This window comes from Hemicordylus capensis, chromosome 1 (genome assembly GCF_027244095.1).
Source record: "Hemicordylus capensis ecotype Gifberg chromosome 1, rHemCap1.1.pri, whole genome shotgun sequence".
Lineage (NCBI taxonomy): Eukaryota > Metazoa > Chordata > Lepidosauria > Squamata > Cordylidae > Hemicordylus > Hemicordylus capensis.
In genome coordinates, this window is record NC_069657.1 from 420,223,676 (window position 1) to 420,247,857 (window position 24,182).

General features: G+C 44.0%; 1 protein-coding gene across 2 annotated transcripts in view; it reads left to right on the forward strand.

Moving 5' to 3' along the window:
• Positions 1-24,182, forward strand: part of INTS7 (integrator complex subunit 7) — an 83,554-nt gene that overhangs the window by 42,052 nt on the left and 17,320 nt on the right. For both annotated transcript variants that reach the window (XM_053309936.1, XM_053309926.1), the window contains exons 11-16: positions 2,111-2,350; positions 6,604-6,741; positions 7,476-7,682; positions 13,328-13,522; positions 15,224-15,327; positions 18,920-18,988. In XM_053309936.1, coding sequence (XP_053165911.1) covers positions 2,111-2,350; positions 6,604-6,741; positions 7,476-7,682; positions 13,328-13,522; positions 15,224-15,327; positions 18,920-18,988 — 953 coding nt within the window. The remainder of the gene's footprint in view (positions 1-2,110; positions 2,351-6,603; positions 6,742-7,475; positions 7,683-13,327; positions 13,523-15,223; positions 15,328-18,919; positions 18,989-24,182) is intronic.

Genomic DNA, 24,182 nt, shown 5'->3' on the forward strand with positions numbered 1-24,182 from the left:
CCTGCTGGATCATGCCCAAGGCCTATCTAGTCCAGCATCCTGTTTCATACAGTGGCTCAGCAGATGCCACTATGAGCCTACAGGCAGGAGTTGAGGGCATGCCCCCTCTCCTGCTGTTACTCCCCTGCAACTGGTATTCAGACGCATCCTGCCTCTGAGGCTAGAAGTGGCCTATAGCCCTCTGACTAGTAGCTGTTGATAGTTCTCTTCTCCATGAAGTTATCCATGAAGTTCCCAGCTATAAAGGGATCTTGGACCAAAGCACTCAATCCAATGGTCCAGTTCTAGGCAAATCTTAGAGTGCTTGGTGGCAGCAGGAACCTACCAGAACTTCTGGGTTTTCCCAGAAACCTTTTTCTTAACCTTCCAGTCTTGAAAGTTACAGAGTGTTAAATCAGCCAGTTTTTGTCTTGGAGCACAGGACAGGGATGACTCAGTACTAAATTCTTCCACATGCTGCAGAACTGGTTTAGACCAGTCAGGGAGATTATCCGTTAACATGGCCTTAGTCAGGAACGGAATTTTCCACTGCCGACAATCTGCTACAGAGCCGGTGATTGGAATAGTTTTGTCTCATAATTGGAACATTAAAATTTTTGTGTGTGCGCACACTCCTGCATGTACACGTGTACACACACACACACACACACACACACACACACACACACACACACACACCTATGGGTTACCTGAGCTGAAGGTTTGGTACAGAAAGGGTAAACTTGTTTTTAAAAGGTTGGAAACCCCTGCTGTAGCTCAAGCATTACAGGATGTGCTCAGACCTTAGCAAGTCCTGGATGTGGGATGTTAAGGGGCATTAGGGAAAGATTTGGCCTGTGTGTTGCCAGTGGGTTCAAGGCAAAGGAGGGGGGGGAAACCCACAAAAAACCAACCAGATGTGCAAATTGCTGGGCTTAGTGATGGACTATGTGGAGGGTGAGGGGTCACTGGGCTTCTCTTAATCCCCTTTACATATTTAGAAGACAAACAGGTTACTTGGGGCAAATACAGATTTTATTAAATAACTCTGCCACTGAATATTCTAGTTTAGGTGCCACACTTAAATTTCTAGGCTCTGTGTCTCTTTGTGAAGCCCTGGCTGGCTTTAGAGCACTGAGCTATGGCCTCTCACCTCACCCAGCTCTTGCCCCACTGTGCTCACCCCATACCACTTGGGAGTGAGGGGCTACAAGCAAATGAGATGATACTCTCTTATTGGACAAAGTGGTCATAAAATCCCAGAGAGAAGCTAGCACATTCTTTATCTGTCTTAGGCATTCAGCACAGGGATAAAAAGTAATGTTCTGTGCCTTGGCTGCCTGTAGCCTGAGTCTAGTCTTTCTAAAAACCGAGCAAGAGGGGTATTGGAACAGAATGGAGTCTTGGACTCCTTCATTGGTCTCCCTCAAATAGAAGATGGTTCTAAAATGTGATCAGATTTTTCTAGTAATCCAGAGACTAAGAGGGTGGGACTGTACAGAGGTAGAGCATCTGCTTTGCATGCAGAAGGTTCCCGGTTCACTCCCTGGCAGCATCTCCAAGTACGACTGAGAGAGACTCCTAACTGAAACCTTGGAGGGCTGCTGCCAGTCAGTGTAGACCAGGGATTCTCAATGTTGGGTCCCCAGATGTTATTGGACTTCAAGTCCCATAATCCCCAGCCCCAGTGGCCTTTAGTTAGGAATTATGGGAGTTAAAGTCCAATAACATCTGGGGACCCAAAGTTGAGAATCCCTGGTGTAGACAATACCAAGCTCGATGCACCAATGGTCTGACTCAGTGTAAGGCCACTTCCTATAAAGAGGGTGGCGTCTGACCATTTGTTCTGGGACTTTCTGCATCAAAGTTACAAAAATTGAACCATGATGAAAAGAATTGTTCCTCTAAATTAATCCAACCCCTTCAAATCTTCTGAACTGAAGAATATGATTTGGCAAATTGCTTCAAGCAAAGTTTTGCAGTTCCACAACAACTTTTGTCCTTTTATTTTTATTTATTGCTGCAGAGTCTTGGTAACATTGATGCCAAGAAACAAAAACAAAACCTGCACCTGTTGAAAGGTGACAGATGTTCGCTGCATGCTGAAATGCTGTCACTTCTTTTCCTGTAGATTGCACTCACCTGCATGGTGAAGCTGGCTAAGTGTCGTCCCCTTCTGAGCCAGTCCATTGTTGAGTCCTTGTTGACCCAGCTACACAGTGCTCAAGATGCTGCCAGGATTCTCATGTGCCATTGCCTGGCAGCCATTGCCATGCAGTTACCTGTCTTAGGGGACGGGATGCTCGGAGACCTGATGGACCTCTATAAAGTGATTGGACGGTCTGCCTCTGATAAACAGCAAGAGCTTTTGGTAAGAAACTGTGATTACAGAGAATTGTCTTGATGGAAACAGGACCTGTGTGGGATCCAGTTGAATACATGTTTTGTAAACCACCAATGTTACAAGTTTTAGCCTGGCAGTGCATAGCAGTCAGTTTGCTGCCTTAGTAAACGCAGCGGAAAATATGACAACTTTACAAAACTACTGACTTTTTTGCTCTCTCTGCCCATCATAGTGCGAACTCTGGGCAGTGAGGGGGAGAATTCAGATCAGAATTCAGATCTTTGCCATGTTTTCTTCTTTTCCAGTCTTTTTAGCATTCATGTTTTGGGGGGAAATTGCTTCTACTTCTGGTTTTCAAAGCAGTTGTAAAAAGTGTATGGCATGCTTAATAATTTTACATAACTAAAAAGTTTCATTTCTCTGGATCCTATTACCTGATCTGCTAAAGGAGTTCCATGATACTTGTTGATTTCATGAGTGCATAAATACACATTGGCAAACAATCTTGTTGCCACAAAATTGAAAGTATATCTGATTGAAAGTATATTAGATTAGGGGAGGATATGTCTGCTAATGGTTATTGCTAGTCATGAAGTTCAAAAACATGATCTCCATTTCCAGAGAAAATATGCCTCCTAACAGACATGGGGAGTTAAAAGAGAGGGCTGTTCTCACCTATATGCCTTGTGAACTTTCTGGATGGTTACAGTCAGTAGGTAGAAGATAGACTGTTAGTTTTACCCAGCATGACAGGTTTTTTAATTAATGAATGATGTTACTGAAAATCATGGATGGAGCAAACATGAAGCCATGGACTGCTATATTAATGTTATCTACATTATTATATTAATATTATCTGTATAGTGCCTGCACACAATGTTTTCCAGCAAGGGAGGGGAAAAACAGTCTTCTTGTATTTAAAGGACACAACACATTTGTTTAAAATATATATACTTCACTCCTCCAGTGCAATACTGCTTGGGGTGGCTCATAAAATTGGTAAAACAGATAAAACTATATAAAGCAGTATAAAACGAATATAAAATTAAAGCCAGGAGCCAGTTAAAAACCAAATTTAAAAGTTGAAAGTTAAAAAATCTCCAGATGTAAGCTACAGATAAAAACCTTTAAAAGCCTTTCTAAAAAGATGGTTCTTTAAATGTTTTTTCAAAAATCCTTAGAGAAAGAGTATGACGAAGCGCCTCTGGGGGGGCATTCCAAAGCTGAGGGGACACAGCTGAAAAGGCCCTGTCTCTGGTTCCTACCAGCTGACTCTCAGTCATTGGCAGGGCCATGAGCAGGGCCTGAGATGCTGAAAGGAGAGCCCTGGCAGGTTCATATGAGCAAATTCAGTCCTACACACCTCCCGGCCCCAAACCATGTAGGTCTATAAAGGTCAAGACAAGCACATTGAATTTAGCTTGGAAGCAAACTGGTAACCAATGGATGCGTATAAGAAAAGAAGGGGCTGATGGTAAGCAGTTGACAACGCAGCAAAAGGAGAGATCAGCAAAACAAAATCCATCTGGGAAAGCCTAGCAAACAATATTGTAGTTATATCTCTGCATCCAGCCCATTGGTCATTGTGGTGGCCTTTTTCTGCACTTGCCCTTTCATTGTAATTTTGAGTCTTAGGCTCAATTTTGAGTCTCACAATAAATCACTGGGACAGTATAATTATATGAAAATACTATAACTCTCATAGGCCATTTCAGACCTTCAGGCCATTTCAGATTATGAACACCTCTATCAAGTTTGCACATTATCAGTAACATGGAAACCAGGCAAGTTTGAAGACCTACATGTATATTGGAATGAAGTATTTACTTTTGAGATGCTTTTTTGCTTACCTAGAAGCAGTTCTGGAAAATGCCATACTAGAGAAGCAAAGTAAGAAACTAGGAGTGTGAAAACAGGCTTGGAACTGAACCGGTTCAACTTTGAGCCGGTTCGGTTTGACAGTTCAGGGTTGAGCTGAACCATGCCCATTTGGCTTGATCCTAGACTGAACTCCCCCCGGCCTCCGTTCTTACAGTCATCGCCTGTTTCAGGCAGTCTTTGGCCTTTTACAGGTCTTTCGCCTGGCGTGGTGGCCATTTTAGAGGCCACTGCACATGCGCAAATGCCCCCAGCGTGGCCTGGGTCATGACCCGGCCCCACAGGGGCCATTTGCGCATGCGTGACTGCCTCCAAAATGGCCACTGCATCAGGGGAAAGGGCCAAAGACCGCCCTAACTCGGCGATGGCTGTAAGAACGGAGGCCAGCGGGGGGAGGGGGAACCTCTGTGTACACCACCCCGCTGCCTTGGAGAAGCCCCTTGGAAGGCGTAAGTTGGAAAAAAAATTTTTTTAAAACTATTTGGTCCACGAACCCCCCTGGACTGGACCGAGGGGGTGCCGGACCAAACTGGTTTGGGTCCAGTTGAAACCCGAACCAAACCAGGTCAACCGGTTCCATGCACACCCCTATAAGAAACTATTGGGGAATAGAAAAACCATAGAAAGAAATCAGGTTAAAGAGACATGTAATAAAGACCTGTACATTTTTAATTCAGGGTCTGTACTGTGATGAGAATAAATGGAAGAGACAGTGATATTGTAAATGTTTCTCACTGTGTTTGTGAAGATTTGAGCAGTCCTTTACGTATTGGAAAAGAAGAAGCAGAATTAAATGTCAGTAAGGAAGACAGTTCAAGAGATAGACAAGATAACTGAGAAAGGAGGTGTAGGGAAGAGTGTTGTAGTAAGGAGTGGTTTGACAAGGATAAATGTATGGGACCGAACAAGAGGGACGCATACCTCTGAAAGAAAAATAAGGAAGAGCCAAGGGAATGAATTGATCTTAAAAATAGAAAATTATAAATGTAATGTGGAAGATGAAAGGAAGCCAATGAACCTCTGAGACCAGAAGTGTGATGTAGCCAGAGGTGCAAATTTCTTTTCACTGAGCATTTAACAGATGATGTTCAGTAAAGGAAACTTAAGAGTTCTCATCCCAAACCTAAAGCCTGTTCACTCAAGAGAATGTCCCGTTGGTTTCAGTGTGGCTGAAATGGCAGCCTTTTTAATCTCCTTACAGTCCAGAAGATGGCACTTGTTTTACATAGGCAGTGTGTTCACACCTTGGCAAGTACAGTGAGAAACGTTTACAATATCACTCTCTCTTCCATTTATTCTCATCATGGTATGGACCCTGAATTAAAAACTTGTCTCTCTATCCTGGTTTCCTTGTGTAGCTTTTGTATTTCCCTTGTGGTTTCTTACTTTACTTCTCTAGAACTTGTGTGGCATTTTTCAGAACTGCTTCTAGGTAAGCAAAGAAGCATCGCAAAAGTAATACTTCACTCCAATATACATGTAGGTCTTCAAACTTGTCTGGTTTCCATTTTAGTGATAACGTGCGAACATAATAAAGATGTTTACAATCTGATAGATGGTCTGAAATGGTCTATATGAGTTATAGTATTTTCATGTAATGATATTGTCCCAGTGATTTATTGTGATTGTTTCTGCTTTTGCATAATAGCCTAAGACTCAAAATTACAATGAAAGGGCAAGTGTAGAAAAAGGCCACCCAAATGACCAATGGGCTACATGCAGGGATGTAGCTACAATTGAATGGGGGTGGGTAGGGTGGGTGGGTAGGCAGAAGTCCCTCAGCCCCTGAGGCAGAGGGGACCCCCCAGCAGAGAGACAGCTCACTCTTTGCTCTCCCACTCTCTGTGTGGTGGCAGTGTGGGGAAGAGGCTCATCTTCTTTTTTTGTCCCAGGGCCCATTCCAACCTTCCTTGGTTGGAAGCAAACCTGTGAGAGAAGGCTTTCATTATTTGGTGGCTCCATAACTGATTCGGTGGATCAGTTATGCGAGTGATCATCAACATTTTTGTCATATCACAAATGGTCTTTAATCATTTTGGAAAGACATCCTTACAATAGGGTAACCCTGTAGTAATTTGGGTTTTTTGTCCTTGTGTTTGAATTTTATTTCACAAAATGTGAAACCACACATTTTAAAATAAAATAAAATAAATCAATTGGGCAGCTTTAAATGTCCTCAAAGTCAGAGCTTTGGTTTGGCATCCTAAGTTAGTTTGAAAGCATGTTTAGGATTGGGTTTAGGTTATGTTTTCAAAGAGAAGTCACAGAGGTCTACTGTGTGATCTAAATATATTTTTCATCCCCTGAGATAACTCATCGCTAGTAGTGCCACGTAAATTTTTCAAGAGTGCACATCCTTTTGCTAGACTTCAGCCTTGCCCTGTTAATTGTTTTCTTGTTAGGTCTCTCTTGCTACAGTGATATTTGTTGCCAGCCAGAAGACTTTATCTTCTGAAATTAAAACGGTTATCAAACAACAGCTTGAAAATGTCTCCAATGGATGGACAGCTTACAGGATAGCCAGGCAAGCTTCCCGAATGGTATGTGCAAGCATGATTATTTATGAGTCACTTTCTCAATAAGAATGACTGATCAACTAAAGTTGTACATTAATTATTTGACCTACTTTTAGTGTTGATGTTTTATTATGGATTGATTCTTTGTATGTTGCCTTGGTGGTGTGGGGCATGGAGTCAAAGTGAAAAGCAGCCTTTAAAAACCCAATAAATTAATTAAATGTAAGCCAGGTCCAAATTTGGAAGTTTCTGGTCTTGGCTTGTATTGTGGTAAGGTTTTCCAAACTGTTGGAATGTATACTCCAAACCTCCCCAGTTCTGAATTCATTGTTGCCCTCTAATTCCAGCTGACAAGGTATTGTTACAGTGTTTAAGTATGGGAACGTTATACCTCTTGAAGCAATGATTTTCCATTTGTGCATTATTACTATATCTGTGAACAAAACAAGGTTCAGTGAGCATTTGTATTCCATTTTGGCACCTGTTAATTGGAACATATGTCCTGAGTAGGCTCACTATTTCAGTTTTCAGTGGGTAGGGAAGATTGACAGCAAGGTTCAGAGCCCTGCTTTTGAATATATTCAAGATTTAAATTGCAAGACTGCTCTTTATAAACTATCAATTTTTTTAATTATTATTTTATATACTATGGAATGGTTTTATTTAAACTGTATGCTTTTCAAGTGTTGAGTTGTACTGTTGTATTTATCTTGAGTGTAGAAATAGTCCTGTTCCTTTATATCTCCCTATGGCTGTAGGGTAATCATGGCATGGCCAAAGAGCTCTATCAAAGCTTGCTAACTCAGGTAGCTTCAGAACACTTCTACTTCTGGCTAAACAGTTTGAAGGAATTCTCCCATGCAGAGCAGTGCCTAACAGGACTTCAAGAAGAGGATTACAGTTCAGCACTTTCTTGCATTGCTGAGTCACTAAAATCTTATCACAAAGGAATAGCATCCTTAACGGTCAGTGTAAAAAGTCTTATTAACTTCAGATCTGTAGGTTAAAGCAGTTGACCTTTTTTCACTCGCTCTGTTTTGCTAGACTCTTCAAAGGCCTTGGGGGACAAACAGTTGGCACATTTTTGCTTAATTCTCTCAATCAGCAGTAGTATACTCCAGCAGAAACTTCAGCGATAACGTGCTTCACTCTTGCGCTGACAGCTCAGTATGTAATTGTCACTGAACTGCCATTCTGGGCCATGCAGAAGTGAAGTACTTTACTGCTAGAGTAAAACTGCTCCAACCCCCTCAAAAAGGAGTAGCTGCTGTGATGCCTGCACTAACTTTTGTCCTGGAAAGGAGTACAAAGGAGACAGGGTGTGAACAATAGCAAAAACCCTTGGCTGCAATGTCTGCAATCTCGGATTCCTTGCATCATCAGTCAGGTGCTAAGTTCTTTTCCATAAAATGAAGAACTTCCACATTTCCTTATTTAAAGAAACATTGCATCCATTGGAGCAGGACAATTTTCCACATTCTTGAGAACCTTTAAACAAGGGAGGGCGACTTGTCCTGGAAGCGTAAGGCAGAGGAGTTGCAGCTAATTTATATTTTGGTTGCCAAAATAACACACTGTGATGAATATTTTAGATGTTAATCTTGTGGATGTTTTGTACCTGTCAAGTCATCATAACCTTATTCTGCAGTAACTGATTGCAAATGTGAGAAATGTTTCAAGATTGAGTGGTAGATTCAGCAAGTGTAGGAAGCATGAGATGGGGGAGAGTAATGAATCTAGGATTTTAATCTTCATTCAGAGTGTCTGTGTGAGCGAGCCGTGAGCCAATATGGTGTCATGGATGGAGCATTGGAACATGGGAAGCTGCCTTATACCAAGTCAGACCATTGGTCCATCTAGCTTAATACAGGAGAATCTTGCCATTCGTGGATCCATCACCCGCAGTTTCACCTCTCCATGGTTGGGCAATTAACACCCAACCTCAGCATATGGGGCGGTGGGGAGGGTTAATTCTGGGTATCTGTGGTTTGGGGGTGGCTGAAAATGACCTCTGAGGTCATTTCCAGCCACCATTTTGTGGAGAGGGCCATTTTGTGACTCGTTTGGGCACACACCCCACCCCGCAAACTCCATGATTTTTTTGTGGGGAAACCCCAGATTTGGGACTTTGTGGGGGCATTGCTGGGTCCCTGTAGACTTGGAGAGCATGGCACAATACATTATTTCATGTGTTTCAGCTTTTTAAAGCCTGCTTTTCCCCTCTCCAGGAACCTAACCCCCTGAGTCTCATAGCCTCAATGACTCTGTATCCACAGCTCTGTTATCTGTGGTAGTAGCAGAGAATGGAACCCCTGCAGATACAGAGGTTCTCCTGTATTGTCTACACAGACTGGCAGGGTTGCAGGCAGGACCGCCTGCAACCCTATCTTGGAGATGCCAGGGAGAGAACTTGGAAACTTCTGCATGCAAGTGCTGTTCCCAGAGTGGCCCCACCCTCTGAGGGGAATATCTTACAGTGCTCACACATGTAGTCTCCCATTCAATCCCTGGGATCAGGGAGACATGGGTTCAAATCCCCATTTATCCATGAGGCTCATGGCTGACCTTTGGCCATTCACTGTCTCCTCAGTGGTGCTATGAGATTAAAATGGATTGATGGACTAGTCATGACCAACTAGTCTAGCATCTAGACTACTTAGTCATGACAAATCATTGAAATCAATGATACAAATTACTTATGACTGATTTCAGTCCCATTAATTTCAGTAGTCATGACTGACTAACATGAGATATTGCCTGTTAGATTAAAAATACACATGAAGAACAGAACAGAGGAGCAAAATAAAACCAATACAGCAACCGCTAAAGCTCCACCAGGGTTTTCCTCATAGCCCAGAGACCTGTGTGAAGAAGGTGACTTTCATCCTTTTATGGAAGGTCGTGAAGAAGGAGGGAGGGACTACCTGAATCTGGGGGCAGTCATCTGCATGGCAAATATAGCCTTGGTGTCACCTTTTCAAATGTACTTCTGCAGTCACAAGATTTTGGAAATCTCTTTTTCCCCATCGGGAAGAGGGAGAGTCTGCAGAAAAGTTCCTTTATTGGGGTGGGGTGTTGGTAATATGTCCGGTTACAAGACATAGCATGATTATGTTGCAGGCTATCCAGTTGTTGCATAGCATTTTTAGACGTAGCGTGTTGTGGGCTATCTACAGGTGAAACTCGAAAAATTAGAATATCGTGCAAAAGTTCATTAATTTCAGTAATGCAAATTAAAAGGTGAAACTGATATATGAGATAGATGCATTACATTCAAAGCGAGATAAGTCAAGCCTTAATTTGTTATAATTGTGATGATCATGGTGTACAGCTCATGAAAACCCCAAATCCACAATCCCAGAAAATTAGAATATTACATGAAACCAATAAAACAAGGATTGTAAATAGAACAATATCGGACCTCTGAAAAGTATAAGCATGCATATGTATTCAGTACTTGGTTTGGGCCCCTTTTGCAGCAATTACTGCCTCAATGCAGCATGGCATGGATGCTATCAGCCTGTGGCACTGCTGAGGTGTTATGGAAGACCAGGATGCTTCAATAGTGGCCTTCAGCTCTTCTGCATTGTTTGGTCTCATGTCTCTCATCCTTCTCTTGGCAGTGCCCCATAGATTCTCTATGGGGTTCAGGTCAGGCGAGTTTGCTGGCCAATCAAGCACAGTAATCCCATGGTCATTGAACCAGATTTTGGTACTTTTGGCAGTGTGGGCAGGTGCCAAGTCCTGCTGGAAAATGAAGTCAGCATCCCCATACAGCTCGTCTGCGGAAGGAAGCATGAAGTGCTCCAAAATCTCCTGATAGACGGCTGCGTTGACCCTGGACTTAATGAAGCACAGTGGACCAACACCAGCAGATGACATGGCTCCCCAAATCAACACAGACTGTGGAAACTTCACACTGGACTTTAAGCATCTTGCATTGTGTGCCTCTCCATTCTTCCTCCAGACTCTGGGTCCTTGGTTTCCAAATGAGATGCAAAAGTTGCTCTCATCAGAAAAGAGGACTTTGGACCACTGAGCAACAGACCAGTTCTTTTTTTCTTGAGCCCAGGTAAGACGCTTCTGACGTTGTTTGTTGTTCAGGAGCGGCTTGACAAGAGGAAGACGACATTTGAAGCCCATGTCCAGGATCCGTCTGTGTGTGGTGGCTCTTGATGCACTAACTCCAGCCTCAGTCCACTCCTTGTGAAAGTCCCCAACACTTTTGAATGGCCTTTTCCTGACAATCCTCTCCAGGCTGCGGTCATCCCTGCTGCTTGTGCACCTTTTTCTTCCACACTTTTCCCTTCCACATAACTTTCTATTAATGTGCTTTGATACAGCACTTTGGGAACATCCAACTTCTTTTGCAATTACCTTTTGAGGCTTTCCCTCCTTATGGAGGGTGTCATTGATGGTTTTCTGCACAACTGTCAAGTCAGCAGTCTTTCCCATGATTGTGATTCTTAATGAACTAGACTGAGAGACCATTTAAAGGCTCAGGAACCCTTTGCAGGTGTTATGGATTGATTAGCTGATTGGAGTGGGACACCTGGAGCCTAGACTGTTGAACCTTTTCACAATATTCTAATTTTCTGGGATTGTGGATTTGGGGTTCTCATGAGCTGTACGCCATGATCATCACAATTATAACAAATTAAGGCTTGACTTATCTCGTTTTGCATGTAATGCGTCTATCTCATATATCAGTTTCACCTTTTAATTTGCATTACTGAAATTAATGAACTTTTGCATGATATTCTAATTTTTTGAGTTTCACCTGCAGTTGTGTCCTCCAAGCTACTCGATGTAGAAGAGGGTAAGTGCAAGGCTTATTTGACTTGCCAGTCCTCTTAAATTGCTGCAGTCTTGTGCTGCACAACGTGAGAGTGAGCCTTTCTGACTCCGGAACAAGGCAATTTGTCAGCTCAGGCAAGCAGAAATAAAATAGTGCTCAATTTATATAGAGCAGAAAATTTATTTAATTGCTTAACGTGACAAAAATAGTGCCGGTTTGAATAGAAAACCACAGTACAAGGAAATGGATGTTTCAGGTTGCCTTTGCAGTGTACGCACCCTCTGTTAAGCCTTTTATTACTGTGTAATAGTTTTTTTTATGAAGCATTAAAAAGGCGGCCATGTAATTTGTTCGTCTCGCTGGGCAAATTCTGATTTGGTTGTTCCCCTGTGTCTTTAGCTCTGCCCTTTGAATGGATATGGAAATAACAGAGCTTAGTGTATGAGCTTGGTTATCAGCATCAGCACAGTTCTGGCAAAGGTGTTCATTGAGAAATGCTGCTGCTGCAGAAGGCGGACAAGTTGTGTGCCCACGTTCTCTTTATGAATGTCGCCCCTTGTTCTCTCTCGCTCTCCTTTTTCAAAGTTCTTGAAAGAATTCTAGGACAGAACTGGTTAGGAAAACCAAGTTCTTACCCTTAAGGATATTATCCCCCACTCCAGGCATCTGCCCTGTTCTCTGTCATCCTTCACAAATGTGGGACAGGTACTGAGCATTCCATCCCACTACATCCTGCCCTTGAAATCTGCTGCTGCCCTGGCTGCCAGTTCCTGAAATCTACTGCATTGGAAAACGCAGCTGCTGTCCCCTGATCTTGTGACAGGGTAACTGCCATACTGTTTAGAATTAAGGGGGAAATGTTTTGTTAATTTTCCATTTCTGTACTGTTCTTTGTCATAAGACCCCGGGGCAGTGTACAAAAAACATCAAACACATTTAAAACATACAATTAATAACAAATGTTGAACTCCTACATAACTGCACAATAGCATAGATTCTGCTTTACAGAATATTTAGCCTAATGGTTAATCTAGCTCCACTGAGTTTGCATCATAAGCAAAACATATTATGAGCAAGGGCAACTGGTCACTTGTAGTTCTCTGGACACACTAGTTCTCTTCTCTGTCCTGGAAGGAGACCTGTTCAATGCTCTTAAAAGTGCAATTCCCAGAATCTTCCAGTACATCAACATCTGGAGGCCCAAGGTTAAGAAATCCTGAAATAAACTCTGAATTCCTGGGAAATGTTGACCATGCCTCCTTCCAACTTGCCGTGTGTCTCTCTGCTGTGGAATGCCAGAATGCCTGCTGTGTGTCTCCATCAGGAATGGCTGAATCATGTCGAAACACCAGAACTACCCACCCTCCGAGGAAGCTACCGGCTACCTCTCTGTCAGCCTTAAATGTTCTCCTTCCAATCAAGAGGCATGCCCAAAGTATCTGCCACATTTCAGTGTGAGCATTACAGGGTATGTGCTCGGAGAGACAAGATCAGAGCTCTTTGGAAGTCCCAAAAAGGAAGCATCTAAAGGATATATTATTTTGGAATCTAAACTTTAAAAATGATTGTTTTTCCAAACAGTACGAACAGCACCAGAAAATGGTCTAGAAATTCAGTTGTGTAATGGCCCAACTTCTAAAAGATAATCCTGTAGATTTTCTTTCCTTGCAAAGAAGAAAAGAATATTTCCTTCCATGTAGGGAAATGACTTCTGAAGAATTGGAAGATGTCATCTGGAGATTGGCTTGCTTTTTGACCCAGAGTACCAACCTCTAAGTTCTGCTTGTTTTCTTTCTTTCTTTCTTTCTTCAGGCTGCCAGTACCCCACTTAACCCCTTGAGTTTTCAGTGTGGATTTGTCAAACTCAGGATTGACCTCCTTCAGGCTTTCTCTCAGCTCATCTGCACATGCAACAGTCTCAAGACCAGTCCTCCACCTGCCATTGCCACAACCATTGCCATGGCCTCGGGCAGTGACCTTCAGCGGTGTGGGCGCATTTCCAACCAGGCACGTGCTCTAGTCTCTCTCTGTTGTGGTTACACAATTTGATTTTGGCTTGGGTACATGTGCTGAGATGAGAACAAGGAGCTCTCTAACAGAAAAAGTGACTACAGGATAGCTGCCACAGCGTAAGGAGGCTCCTTTTACAATGGACTGAACCCATAATGTTCTACAATGGGCTGAACCCATAATGTTCTCATGTATCATATATATTTATTTCATTTCTATATTTTATAGAAATATTTATGTTATATTCTCGTTGAGATGATAGAGGACTGCTTTACACGTAATGTTATTAGACTTTTATTGTGTGGGAATCCCTCCCCAAACAGTATTGGTGATGGCCACTAGTTTGGATGGCTTTAAAGGGGGCTTAGGCAAATTTATGGAGGACGGGTCTATCAATTTTCTTTTTTATTTAACATATCAATGGCTATTAGTCTGGTGGCTATAGGCCACCTCCAGCCTTAGAGGCAAGATGCCTTTAAATACCAGGGGAGCAACAGCAAGAGAGAGGGGATGCCCTCAGCTCTTGCCTGTGGGCTTCTCAGAGGTATCTGGTGAGCCACAGGGTGAAACAGGATGCTGGACTAGATAGGCCTTGGGCCTAATCCAGCAGGGCTGTTCTTATATGCTTCAGGAGGCCCTTCTGAAGGCTTCACATTCTAGGAAGGCTAGGTGGGGCTCCATTTATCAACCATTAAAAATACACTTTAAAATGCATAAAACATTTTTTAAAACCCGAATAATTCTAAAAAATATAGTAAAAACAGCATTAAAGAGATATTCAGCCCTCTGATTCCTCAAGCTTGGCAGAATGCAGGGTCTCCACCTGGCTTCTGAAAGCTGGGATACATTTAATCAGCTGGGTCTTATGCAGGAGAGTATTCCACAACAGAGAAGTCCCTGTTTCTAGTGAAGACAAATCAACCTCAGATGAATGGGTTTGTTGGGGGACAAGCGAAGACACGATTGGTGTAGCTGGATCAGGGAGAAACAAAGACCAAGCAGGCAGGGGCAAGAGAAACTGGTGAGGATTCAAGAAGAGGCAGAACAGATAAATGTCAGACAGACAGATCTGAAACAACAACAAGGAGCTCTGATTGGATCTGCTGACCAGCCTACCACCAGCAACCTCTTCCCATTCCCTTTTAAATGGGCTAATGATGCAGTGGGGAAATGACTTGACTAGCAAGCCAGAGGGTGCCGGTTCGAATCCCCACTGGTATGATTCCCAGACTATGGGAAACACCTATATCAGGCAGCAGTGATATAGGAAGATGCTGAAAGGCATAATCTCATACTGCGAGGGAGATGGCAATGGTAAACCCCTCCTGTGTTCTACTAACGACAACCACAGGACTCTGTCGTCACCAGGAGTCGAAACTGACTCAGCGACACACTTTACTTTATTAGTTGGTTGGAACCAAAGAAAACAGGAAAGCTCAGGCAATTCTGTATTCCAAAAGCCAGCTGTAGTTGCTGAGTGATTCCTGTTGGGGTCTCTGGAGCAGGGCCTTGCCAGTTGACCAGAGGATGTCTGGGCTTCAGTGCCTTGAAGCATTTGTATGACCCAGAAGAAACGACAAAAGTGATCTCAGTGAACTAGAATGAATAAAACAACTTTGTTCAGTTATACTGTTGTGCTGTTGCATAATCAGTCATCAGCAGTCTTTTCTCTCCAACCCCCGCCCCCCTCCCCTGCAGATGAAGCTCTCCATGGAGGAATTCAGGAACCTGGCTGCAAGATATGGAGATCTCTATCAATCATCTTTTGATGCAGACTCAGCAACACTGAGGAATGTGGAGCTGTATCCTGCTGCTTATGTTTCCTAAGGAATAGGCTTTGTACATACAAATGAAGGAATTCTTCTAAGAGCTTAGGAGGTGCAAAGCTAACATTTTTACAGTTCATTATACCAGTTTATTTTGAAAAGGCAATGCCAAACATTCCTGCAGGGTCTTATCCAGAATTCATTGCTAAGATAAAGGCCTGCCTTTTATATAAGTCCAGTTCAGATGTAACACTAAGCCATGGTTTAGCACAGGGCTGTCCAGCTTTGACCTCCAGCGGTTGTTGGACTACAGTTCCCTCTTGCCTGAGGAGAGGATCCTTAGGGAGGAGAGCTGGTCTTGCAATAGCAAGCATGAATTGCCTCCTTTGCTAAGCAGGATCAGCCTTGGTTTGGTCACCCATTTGGATGGGTGTCTGCATCTGAGAACTGTCTGCTGTAAGATATTCCCTTTAGGGGATGGGGCTGTAGCTCCCAGGTAGAGCATATGCTTTACATGCAAATGGTCCCAGATTCATCCCCTTCTATTCTCTGCCAGGTAGGGCTGGGAGAACAGAAGAACAGACCTTGCTGAAGATGAACCAGCATGGCAAAGTGGCCAAATTTGGCCATTAAATTATTTATTTATTATTTATTTATTAGATTTATATACCGCCCTTCCGATACGGCTCAGGGCGGTTCACAACATTTAGAGTAGTGAAATCCAAAACAGATTGTGCGGAGCTCCAAAAGAATCTCGCCAAACTGGGTGGGTGAATGGGCAAGAAAATGGCAAATGCTGTTCGCTTGTTTGTGTATACACCGCCCCTCCAGTACACTACTGCTCGGGGTGGCTCACAACATTAATAAAATAGATACAATATAAAATAAGACTAGTAAAGTTAACCAAATTAAGTTAAACAAGCTAAAAGATCAGGCTAAAACCACAATTAGAATTAAATTTTTTAAAAGTTTTGAAATAAAAGTTATTTTAAAAGCTAAAATTGGAGAGTTATAAAAACTAAAGACTCTACCAGATATAAGCAGCAGATGAAACATTGAAAAGCCTCTTTAAGAAGATGTGTTTTTAATTGTTTTTTAAAAACACTGAGGGAGGGAGCATGATTAATCTTCTTGGGGAGGGCGTTCCAAAGCTGAGGGTTCACAACCGAAAAGGCCCTGTCTCTACTCCCCGTCAACCTGATCTCTGTATAGTGTAATCAAAAAAGGTAAGGTTTATTGTTAGCAAGGTTCAGTGTAAGCAAGTGTAAAGTGATGCATATTGGGGCAAAAAACCCCAGCTTCACATATACACTGATGGGGTCTGAACTGTTGGTAACTGACCAGGAGAGAGATCTTGGGGTCATGGTGGATAGCTCGTGGAAAGTGTTGACTCAGTGTGCCACACCCATCCTGCGGCAGCTTCATTGGTTACCAGTTCACTTCTGGGCTAGATTCAATTTACTGGTCTTATCCATTAAAGCTCTACACTGCTTGGGACCAGGGTATCTGTCGGACCACATTCATCCATATGAATCTGCCAGGGCCCTCTGCTCAGCTTCTCGGGCCCTGCTCATGGTCCCACCACTAACAGATCCGGTTCGAGGGGGCGGGGCAGCTAGAGATGGCCTTTTCGGTGGTAGCCCCTCAGCTTTGGAATGCCTTAATTAAGAGCTTCGCCATGCTCCCTCCTGCAGAGTTGTTTAAAAAACAATTAAAAACACATATTTGTAAAGAGGATTGTTAATGTTTTATCTGCTGCTTATATCTGGTAGGTTCTTTAGTTTTTCTAGTTCTCAGTTGTAAGCTTTTTATTTTATTTTTTATTAAATTGTAATTTTAAATGTGGCTTTAGGCTGGTCTCTTAAAAGACTAACTATTAGTCTTATTTTACATTTTATCTGTTTTACTAATGTTGTGAGCCGCCCTGAGCAGTAGTGTACTGGTGGGGCAAGGTATACATATTTTAAATAAATAAATAAAAGTGTGGAAGGGATTGATCCTAGGGCTGGATTCATGCATGACATGCATTCTGCCACTGAGCATGACTTAATATTCTACTCCTTTAGACAGTGAGGCCGTGCACACAACCATATGGGCTGGCAGGGAGGCAGGCTCCCCGCACACGTGCCTCCCCGCACACGATCTCCCTCCCCAGTTTGTTCTGCCGCTCGCCATGGCACACGAGTGGTGCTGCAGCCGAGCAGGGAGCCAGAGGAGGACGTCCTCCAGCATCCCTCCATGCACTGAGCCAGGAGCATGGGGCATTGAGGGATCCTCCCTCCGATGGGTGCTCTTGCCACTCAGCTCGGTGTATGCTCAGGCTGCGTGCAGCTGGACCCTGGCGCCGGGGTTCAGGGTGCACTCACGCCCTTAACTCTGGCTAAAGGCCAGGGTAACAAGTAGAGTTAGGCAGCCTCACCCAGTCTGGGCTGCCCTGGCCTGGGTTAGGCTGCCCGTGAGAACAGCATCAGTGTCTGCCTGATGTGCACGTTTTGGTTCTGCTTTGGGAGTTGAAGAGGCAATGGAGCAGGAATCTGCCTCTTCCCACACTTATATTTAGGAGGTACATGTGCCTCACTGTCCTCCTTTTGAAGCAGCCTGCTAGTGGCGATTCTCTTACATTTATTTATTTATTTTATCAAATTTGTATACCACCCCAAACTTTTGTCTCTGGGCGGTTTGTTTATATTTAGCAGGGCGGGATATATATATATTTATATTTATATTTATATTTAGCAAGGGAAGTGCAACTGACCCAATTCACCCCAGCACAGCATCCCACCAGTAGCTGTTGCTGGTGTCTGTCTTGTGTTCCTTTTAGATTGCAAGCCCTTTGGGGTCAGGGAACCATCTGATTTGTTCACTCCCCACCCCCGCCCCCATGTAAATTGCTTTGAGAACTCTTGTTGATAAGCAGTATATAAATATTTGTCGTAGCAGCTTATTTCATTGGTGTTGGGAACTGCTGCTGTGTGTCGCCCCATCATGTCTCACTTGCTTGTGTGTATGGCTGCTTTGGACAGTGTTGCCAGGGCCAGCTTAGTAGGCCACATCCCCTGAACTGCCCATCCAGACTCTCCGGTGCCTATTTAATAGCAATGGCCAGCATCCCTTCAGAGTCTGCTGCACAGCCGTGAGAGAAGGAAATGTCCTTTTCTTATAAGCAAAAGATTCCTAGGAGCCTTGTCAAGTCATTAGCTTGTCTTCATCTACTACACTACAACATGGACCACCTATGTGCAATGGATGTGCATTTGCCAGGTACTCATGACCATCAGCTGGGACTGGCTACGGCTCCCTACCATAGTCACATTTGGTGGTAAACTCATGTTTGCCACTACCTAATGGGCAGCATCCAAACTAGTTAGTCATGACTAAGCACCATTGAAATAATGAGACAAGTTAGTCATGACTGAGTCCCATTAATTTCAATGGGGTTTAGTAATGACTAACTTAAGTCTTGATGCTGCCCTTCGACTCCGGTGGTTCAGATTTATGCTGTATTATAATCTCTCCAGCAAAGGAGTTCATGCCAGTTTTGATAATCTTGTGACCGTCATTATTATGTGCTATATTATATAAAATAAGAATTCCATCTTTGATTTGTTCATCTTTAACATTACATCAGACAACAGCAGAGTTGCTTATTGATATCACATGCAATTGAAACCCTGATTTTAGATCCTGAATCTGCAAGGTAAGTGTGATACAGCCTTACTTTTTTCAGACTCTGAAGAAAGCCTGACTTTTTCACTAATGGCTACTAAAATATGAAAAATATTAGTAAAGTGAAGTGTGCCGTCGAGTCGGTATCAACTCCTGGTGACCACAGAGCCTTGTGGTTGTCTGGTAGAATACAGGAGGGGCTTACCCTTGCCATCTCCCGCACAGTATGAGATGATGCCTTTCAGCATCTTCCTATAGTGCTGCTGCCCGATATAGGTGTTTCCCATAGTCTGGGAGACATACCAGCAGGGATTCAAACCGGCAATGTCTGGCTTGTTAGTCTAGTCATTTCCCCTTTTTCCTAGCTCTAAATATTGCTTCTTCCTTTGTATTTGTTGTTTACTACCCTTTTTATTACTCCCTCTTCCCTAATCTATCTTTCTTAACTTTCTCGTATAACTTAAAAACAAACAAACAAAACCCCTCCCTGCTCCTACCTTCCTGCCGTTTGTCCCTTCTGCTAATGGAGAGGGCGCAGGCCATTAGGCATATTTTGCTGCCAACAGGCAGAAATGCAGCGGGTTTTCCACGCTTGACTCGGGCGCCAGGCTCTCCTCCCCCATTCGCGCTGCCGGCTGCGCCAACATGCTCTACAGCTGAAATGGAGGCCGATTTGCAAGAGGGCGATCTGCCTTCTAGAATGACGAGGAACTCGGCGAGAGCCCGTACCGGACAGCATGGGCCAGGCTGCAGCCTTGCTTCCTCCACTGCCAAGCACTTCAGGGATGCCGTGCGCCCTTTCCAATGCAGGCGGCAACGGACCCGGGCTTTTGGCGAGAAGGTTGGGAGGCGCTGCATCTGTAAGCTGCTCCTCTCCGACCTCCAGGGATGCCACGGCGGACCCTTAGGGAGCAACGGGAGTCTTGAGATATACCCAGAGGGACTTGACGACTTTGGTGAGATCCTTCCTTGGCGGGGCTAGTGACGGCACAGTTCCCACAGGTCCCTCTTCATCTGCCACATCTACTAGCTTCCCCCAAGAAATGCCACTGGCCTGGCAAGACTGGTTTAAAAATGCCCTAGCCCTGTCACTACAGGGCGTGGTTCAAAAGCATAGAAGAGGAAAGAAAAGGAGCAGGGAAGCACTGTCTGACTCTTCATCCCCTGATACTGAGACCAGGTCTCTTGGCAAAGCCAAAAAGAAAAGAAAGCATACTAAAAAGGCGCCATGATATAAATCACCTGCTCCTAGCAATATTGTGGTCAACGAGCGGGAAATTCACTCATTTGAGTATTCTGGAGCAGATTCCCCCAACCCCACTCCCACTGTTCCTATACCTATCACTACCACTAGGGGAAACAACCTATAACTGTAACTACTATTTCAAATCAACCTATAACTGTCGCTTCTCCACTTCAGGGGGCTAAGGGATCTACACCTATACCTAATGCTATTGAATCAAATCCAACTCCAACTCCAGTTAACCCTATAGAGGACCCTGTTGGGGAACCACTTCTGGATCCTTTGGATAAGGAAGAGGAGGAGTGGTCAGATGATCAGGAGAACACTGCTTTCACCATATCCCAACGCCTCTTTGCTCATGAGGACTCTACACCCTTGGTCTGCAGAGCTGTTCACACATTGGGGCTTACCCCTGTGGTACCAGTAGAAGCGGCACCTCCCACTAAGGGAGCTCTTGTATTTTCCAAGCAAAAAGGGAAATAACTTGACCTACCTTTCCCTGAACTTTGCTGACACGGTCAGAGAGGGATGGTGGTTAGCATCAAATAATAGGAAGTCTATTGCAGTAGCCAATAAATACTACTCATTCCAGCAAGAAGCTGCTGCTATGTTCAGAGTACCTCTGACCAATTCCCTAGTGGTGGCCCTACTCAGTGGTTCGTTGTTACCCAGGGATGGGGAATCGGCACTTAAAGAAAAATGTAAGACTGTGCCATTACCTACCCCTCCACGTCGCCAGGACTCCCCAGCACCTAGAAGACAGTTCCAATATCGTTTCCAGCCCTTTCATTCGTTCTGGCCCTCCTTCTGTGGGAGGGACAGAGACTTCAGGTCTCAGTGCCCCCAATGGAACAGACAACAGGGGGTGAGAACATACAATCAGAACTGCCAGAACTTTACCAACCAGCCCAGAGCTCAGAAACAACAATGACTTACCTCTGGAGGATGCCTATCAACTTTCTCACAGTTTTGGGGAGTCACTACCACAGATCAGTGGGTGATAAACAGTCAAGACAGGCTACAAAATAGATCTGACTTCGGTTCCCCCCAGCAGGTTCTTACCCACACCTCGGTCCCGCTGACCTCTAAAACACGTGGGGCTTATTATTATTATTATTATTAATTTGATTTCTATAGGTTTACACAGAGAAATAACAAATAAATAAGATAAATGCTTTGCTTATCTGCTTCTAGGGGCAATCCAGCATTTGCTTCACATTGGGGCAATAGAGTTACTTCCATCAGCTCAACAAGGAATGGGAATTTACTCGCTGATATTTACAGTTCCTAAAAAAGCCAGGTCCCTCAGGGCGGTGCTGGACTTAAAATAACTGAACCGCTGGGTGCCAAAGCACAGATTTCGCATGGAATCTTTGTGTTCTATAACAGAGGCCCTACAACACCTGGACCTATTAAGATCAATAGACTTAACGGAGGCATATCTACATGTGCCAATGCATCCAGAAAGCTGACCCTTGCTAAGGTTCAAATACAGAGGAATTCATTATCAATACAAGGGCCTACCCTTCAGGCTCTCATCCGCCCCGCGGGTGTTTACAAAGGTGCTGGCACCTATAATAAGACACCTGAGGTTACAGGGAATCGCCATCTTTTCTTACTTAGACAATCTCCTGCTGAAGTCGCCATCGATTCTAGCAGATACAAAAGACTACATGTAACATTGCAAACCCTAAGACATCACGGGTTTCTTAAAAACGAAGACAAAAGTCACTTAGAATCATCTTATCAACTATTACACCTAGGTGTCCAGATAGATACACAAAGAGACAGAGTATACCTTTGTATCTCCTCTTAGGGGAGGAGAGCTGGTCTTGTGGTAGCAAGCATGACTTGTCCCCATAGCTAAGCAGGGTCTGCCCTGGTTGCATCTGAATGGGAGACTTGATGTGTGAGCACTGCAAGATATTCCCCTCAGAGGATGAAGCTGCTCTGGGAAGAGCAGAAGGTTTCGAGTTCCCTCCCTGGCTTCTCCAAGATAAGGCTGAGAGAGATTTCTGCCTGCAGCCTTGGAGAAGCCTCTGCCAGTCTGTGAAGACAATACTGAGCTAGATAGACCAATGGTCTGACTGAGTATATGGCAGTTTCCTATGTTCCTATGTACCTGCCGAGGGAACAGATGCAAGCCCTACAGCAGGAGGTGACGACAGTCTTTTTGTTTGTTTGTTTAATTTATATACTGCCCTTCGAAAATGGCTCAGGGCGGTTTACAGTTAAAACAAACCACTAAAACAGTAAAGAGCTAAAACAAATTAAAAACAATATAACAAACATTATTGATGGGACAGGCAAGGCTGTTGGCCTTAGCTCAATTTCTAGGTCTAATGGTGGCATCTCTAGATTCTGTGCCATTGGCCAGGCACTACCTGAGGGATCTCCAGTGGTTTCTATGCCCATTTCATATACCTATTGCCCGGAAAATCAACTTTTTAGTGGACATCTCACCACAAGTTGTACAGTCACTACAGTGGTGGATAGCAGACTTCCACTTGCAGAAGGTGAAACAGTTTCTCGACCCACCCCAGATCTTGATTACAACAGATGCAAGCAAGACGGGTTAGGGGGCACATTGCCAACGAAGATCAGCACACAGGTGGTGGTCCAGAACGACAGCATTGCACAGTATCAGCTCGTTAGAGCTCAGGGCAATTCACCTAGCCTTGATCTTTCAGAATCTGATATTTCAACAGCATGTGTTGATCAGGACCGACAACACAACTGCAAAAGCCCATATAAACGGACAGGGTAGAACCCGATCGAGATCACTATAGACAGAGGCGTCATTGATCATGAGCTGCATAGAGAACAACCTGGCCTCAATCATCGCTCACCATATCCAGGGAGACCTCAACTCTATTGTGGACTGGCAGAGTTGGAACAACTATTACCAGGGGAATGGGCTCTCAATACCAGAGTATTCCGGAAAATCACAGAGCGCTTTAGGAGACCCCAGGTTGACCTATTTGTTTCAGCTCTCAATGCTCAAATACCCAGGTTCTTCACCCAGTTTCCTTGTCTACAAGCAGAGGCAGTGGACGCTCTATTGATGGACTGGCCATCGGGCCTCCTGCATGCATTCCCTCCAACACTGCTACTCACACACTATCTCTGCAGAGTTCAAATGCTCAGGACCCAGGTAATCTTGGTGGCCCCATACTGGCCAAGGAGACCATGGTTTGTGGAACTATTTCATGTGGCTACAGAAGAACCATAGTTTATACCAGTATCTGCAGACCTACTACATTAGGGACCAGTAGAGCATCATGATCCAGGCTAGTTACAGCTAGCCACCTGGAAACTGAGTGGGGACTTCTAAAACAATATGGGTATTTAGATAGAGTCCTGGCTACTATGTTGGTTTCTATGAGAGACTCTACTAAGTGCATTTACCAGTGCACATGGAGGGCCTTCCTTCGTTGGTCGGCTAGACACTCAGTACCTTGGGGCACTGCTAACATTAAACACCTCCTAACCTTTCTCCAGGAGGGTATGTACAAGGGACTCAGTGCTAATACTTTGAAGCGCCTGAGGAAAAGGTTTGCAACCATTCCCATCTTCAGAGGTTATTGCAGGGAGCAACACTCCTATCCCGTATGGTGGTACACAGGTTTCTGTCTTGGGACCTGCATACTGTTCTTAAAGAGCTGCAGGCCCCTCCATTTGAGCCTCTACTTTCTATTCCTCTGAGGATCTTATCCATCAAGACAGCATTTCTAACAACAATTATTTCGGCACGTAGAATCTGAGCTGCATGCACTATCTACACACAGAAACCTCTGTATATTGTCAGCTGACTCTGTCCGATTGATACCAGATCCCTTCTTCAGACCAAAGGTATTGTCCTCTTTTCACAATTCACAGGACATTGTGTTACCTTCCTTTTGCCCTAAACCAGTGCACATAAGAGAGAAGGCATGGCACAAATTGGACGTTAGGAGATGCCTTAAGATGTACCTAAAACACA